We start from the raw sequence: 2,560 nt of genomic DNA on the forward strand, positions 1-2,560 counted from the left end.
GGGGGGGCGGGGTGTGGAACATAAAGAAAAGCTGGAAATATAAAATATGAAACAACCTTTTCCAGGAGTTTTTTTTTTTTTAATTTTATTTTATTCACTTGAGACACAGAGATACAGAGAGAGAGAGAGCATGAGCAGGGGGAGAGGGAGAAGCAGACTCCCCGCTGAGCCAGGAGCCCAATGTGGGGCTCGATCCCAGGACCCGGGATCATGACCTGAGCCGAAGGCAGACGCTTAACCATCTGAGCCGCCCAGGAGCCCCTCCAGGAGTCGTTTATTGGCCTTGAAGGGAAACACCAAATGAGAATCTGATTGACTTTTGCGTTTTATAATTCCGGGGAAACAAAGTTCAAAACAATTTCCCGAAGAAAGGGTTAACTTTATCTTGTGGTTTTAACTGATCATTTTTACCCCCATCTCCTGCTTAAAATTGACACCTGTGAAATGAGAATTCTGTACACCAGGAATGGTGACATCAAAGCTTCAGCTTTTGGCCAGGAACAGTTACTTCAGTGTACATAATAAAGCTGTGTAAAAACTGATTCACACAAGGAAATGCCCAGGGCCTACGCCATTGGGATTAACTTCTGCCATACAAGACTAGGACACCGGCAGCTTGAACTTGGTTCTCAGACCGCCAGCTCTACGGAGATGGAGGGTGGGGAGCAATAGTGGGAAGGAGGAGCGGTAGCCCTTCACTGGACTCAGCTGCTAAGGTTATTTAAAATGCTCCGGTGATTTAAATATGCAGAAAACGAAACAAAACAAAACGTTCGGAATTCGGATCATCTTTAGGTAGTTACGTTGTTAGCAAGAGCAAAACAAGCGCGCAGGCGCGTCCGTCAGGTTGTCAACCATAAACATAAGAACTCATCAAAATTGATCTCTGCAATCTCCCACAGCCTTTTTGTTTAGGTTCTCTAGGTTAATAGCAGTATTTGCATTTTAATGACCTACAAACAGGCGCAAAGTTATTTACCGAGTCGCTTTGAGAGATGTTTACTTAAACGTGGGGATAAAACCAGTTCGCTTGTAGAACTGGAAATTATTTTCCGTCCAAACGTAGCATTACTCAACTACAAACCCAGGCAACACAATCACAGTCACCCAGTAAATGTGTTTCAGCGAGTGCACTATATGTTACTTCCCCAATGACACTAACAGAAAAAATCCTTCAACAAAGCCAAAGGAAATCGTGCCTTCAACACTGTATGCAGCCTGTATATTCAGTTCTGTGCCTCTCTGGAGCTGCGGGGGCCTTAGATGCTTTTGAAAGAAACCGGTGCTGGGAAGTTTTGGTCTCAGTTACAGGACTGTGGGCTGCAGCTGAGAGTGGATGGGCGGACTACCCTTTGAGACAAGAAACTTACTTCCCTTTATAAAGGGATTCAAAGTGAATCCACCCGGACGCGTCCACACTACCTGAGTGCAGGGCAGCCGCGGCTCCTTCCCAGCGCGCAGAGAGCAGTGGCCGGCGGAGACCCGTGACAGCCCTCAGACAAAGCCTCGGACCCCCGAGCCTGCCCGGCTGCCGACCCCCCGGGACACGCCCCCGGCCCGCGCCTACCTTGATGCCCTGCTGCTGGGTGGTGAGGGTTAACTTGGATTCATTCAGAAGCAAAACTTCGCAGTAAAATTCTTCCGGAACAGCGCAGAAGCAGCCCATGTCGGCTGTGGCCGTCTCCAGCCAGGAGAGAAAGCTGCGACCAAGGCGCCGAGCCGCCCCCTCCCCTCAAGCGCGAGGCATTAATTTATTGTCCGCGAGGCGGCCAGGGCGAGAGGACCGGTTCCCGGTGGGGTCCAGGGCCACGCGGACGAGCCGCCCGGCGCCAGCTGGAGGTAAGGAGGGCGGAGAAGCCGGGGGAGTCAGCGCCCGGGAGCCGCCGGGGAAGCGCCGGCGGAACTGAGCGCGGAGGGCGGCGGCGCGTCCCCGCGCATCCCGCGGCTCGGGCTCCTCCGAAGGCGGGGGCGCCGCGGCCCCTCCCGCAGTCCTGGGGACGACAAAAGTCGCCTGGCAATGGGGGCAAGAAACAGGAAAAGGGAGGGACGCGAGCTCCAGGCCCTCCCCAGGCGAGGAAACCCCTGGGAGCTGTGCAGCACCCTCCGCCTGCGCCCGCCCAGAGCGCGGCCGCTACACCCGGCCCCCCTTCCCGGCGGAGACCCTGGAGGGCTCCCACTTCCAGCCCCGACCCCACCCCACAGCCGATTGGAGAACACTCGGCTGTTCCTTTGTGTCAGGGGTACCCACGACGTCCCAGTCCCACTGCAGGGCCAGTGGCCAGGGTCGTCACTCAGCTACCTCCGCCACCCCATCCCGCGGGCACCTAGAAGCCCGAAGAGTGTCGGAAAGGGCAGCGGGCTCCTTACCGACACTGGCGAGTGCAAGTCAGCTCTTGGTGGGGCGCGGCTCCCGTTTGGAGACCCTGGAACTCATCATGGGGGACTGTGTGTGGCCAAGTTCAAGCTCGCTCTCCGAGAACGCCTTGCTGTGGCAGCGGAGTGCTGCTCCTCCGGGAGATTCTGAGAAGCGGGGAGTCAGAGAGCTTGCGGGCGCGCCGGC

The 2,560-nt window shown here is 55.7% G+C and overlaps 1 protein-coding gene across 2 annotated transcripts in view; it reads right to left on the reverse strand.

The window, feature by feature from the left end:
* Nucleotides 1-1,881, reverse strand: part of EPB41L4A (erythrocyte membrane protein band 4.1 like 4A) — a 248,797-nt gene extending 246,916 nt beyond the window's left edge. For both annotated transcript variants that reach the window (XM_021701451.1, XM_021701458.1), the window contains exon 1: nucleotides 1,568-1,881. In XM_021701451.1, the coding sequence (XP_021557126.1) occupies nucleotides 1,568-1,666 (99 nt within the window). In that variant the 5' untranslated portion in view covers nucleotides 1,667-1,881. The remainder of the gene's footprint in view (nucleotides 1-1,567) is intronic.
* Nucleotides 1,882-2,560: the final 679 nt, after the last annotated feature.

Source organism: Neomonachus schauinslandi, chromosome 7 (assembly GCF_002201575.2).
Source record: "Neomonachus schauinslandi chromosome 7, ASM220157v2, whole genome shotgun sequence".
In the NCBI taxonomy this organism is placed as follows: Eukaryota; Metazoa; Chordata; class Mammalia; order Carnivora; family Phocidae; genus Neomonachus; species Neomonachus schauinslandi.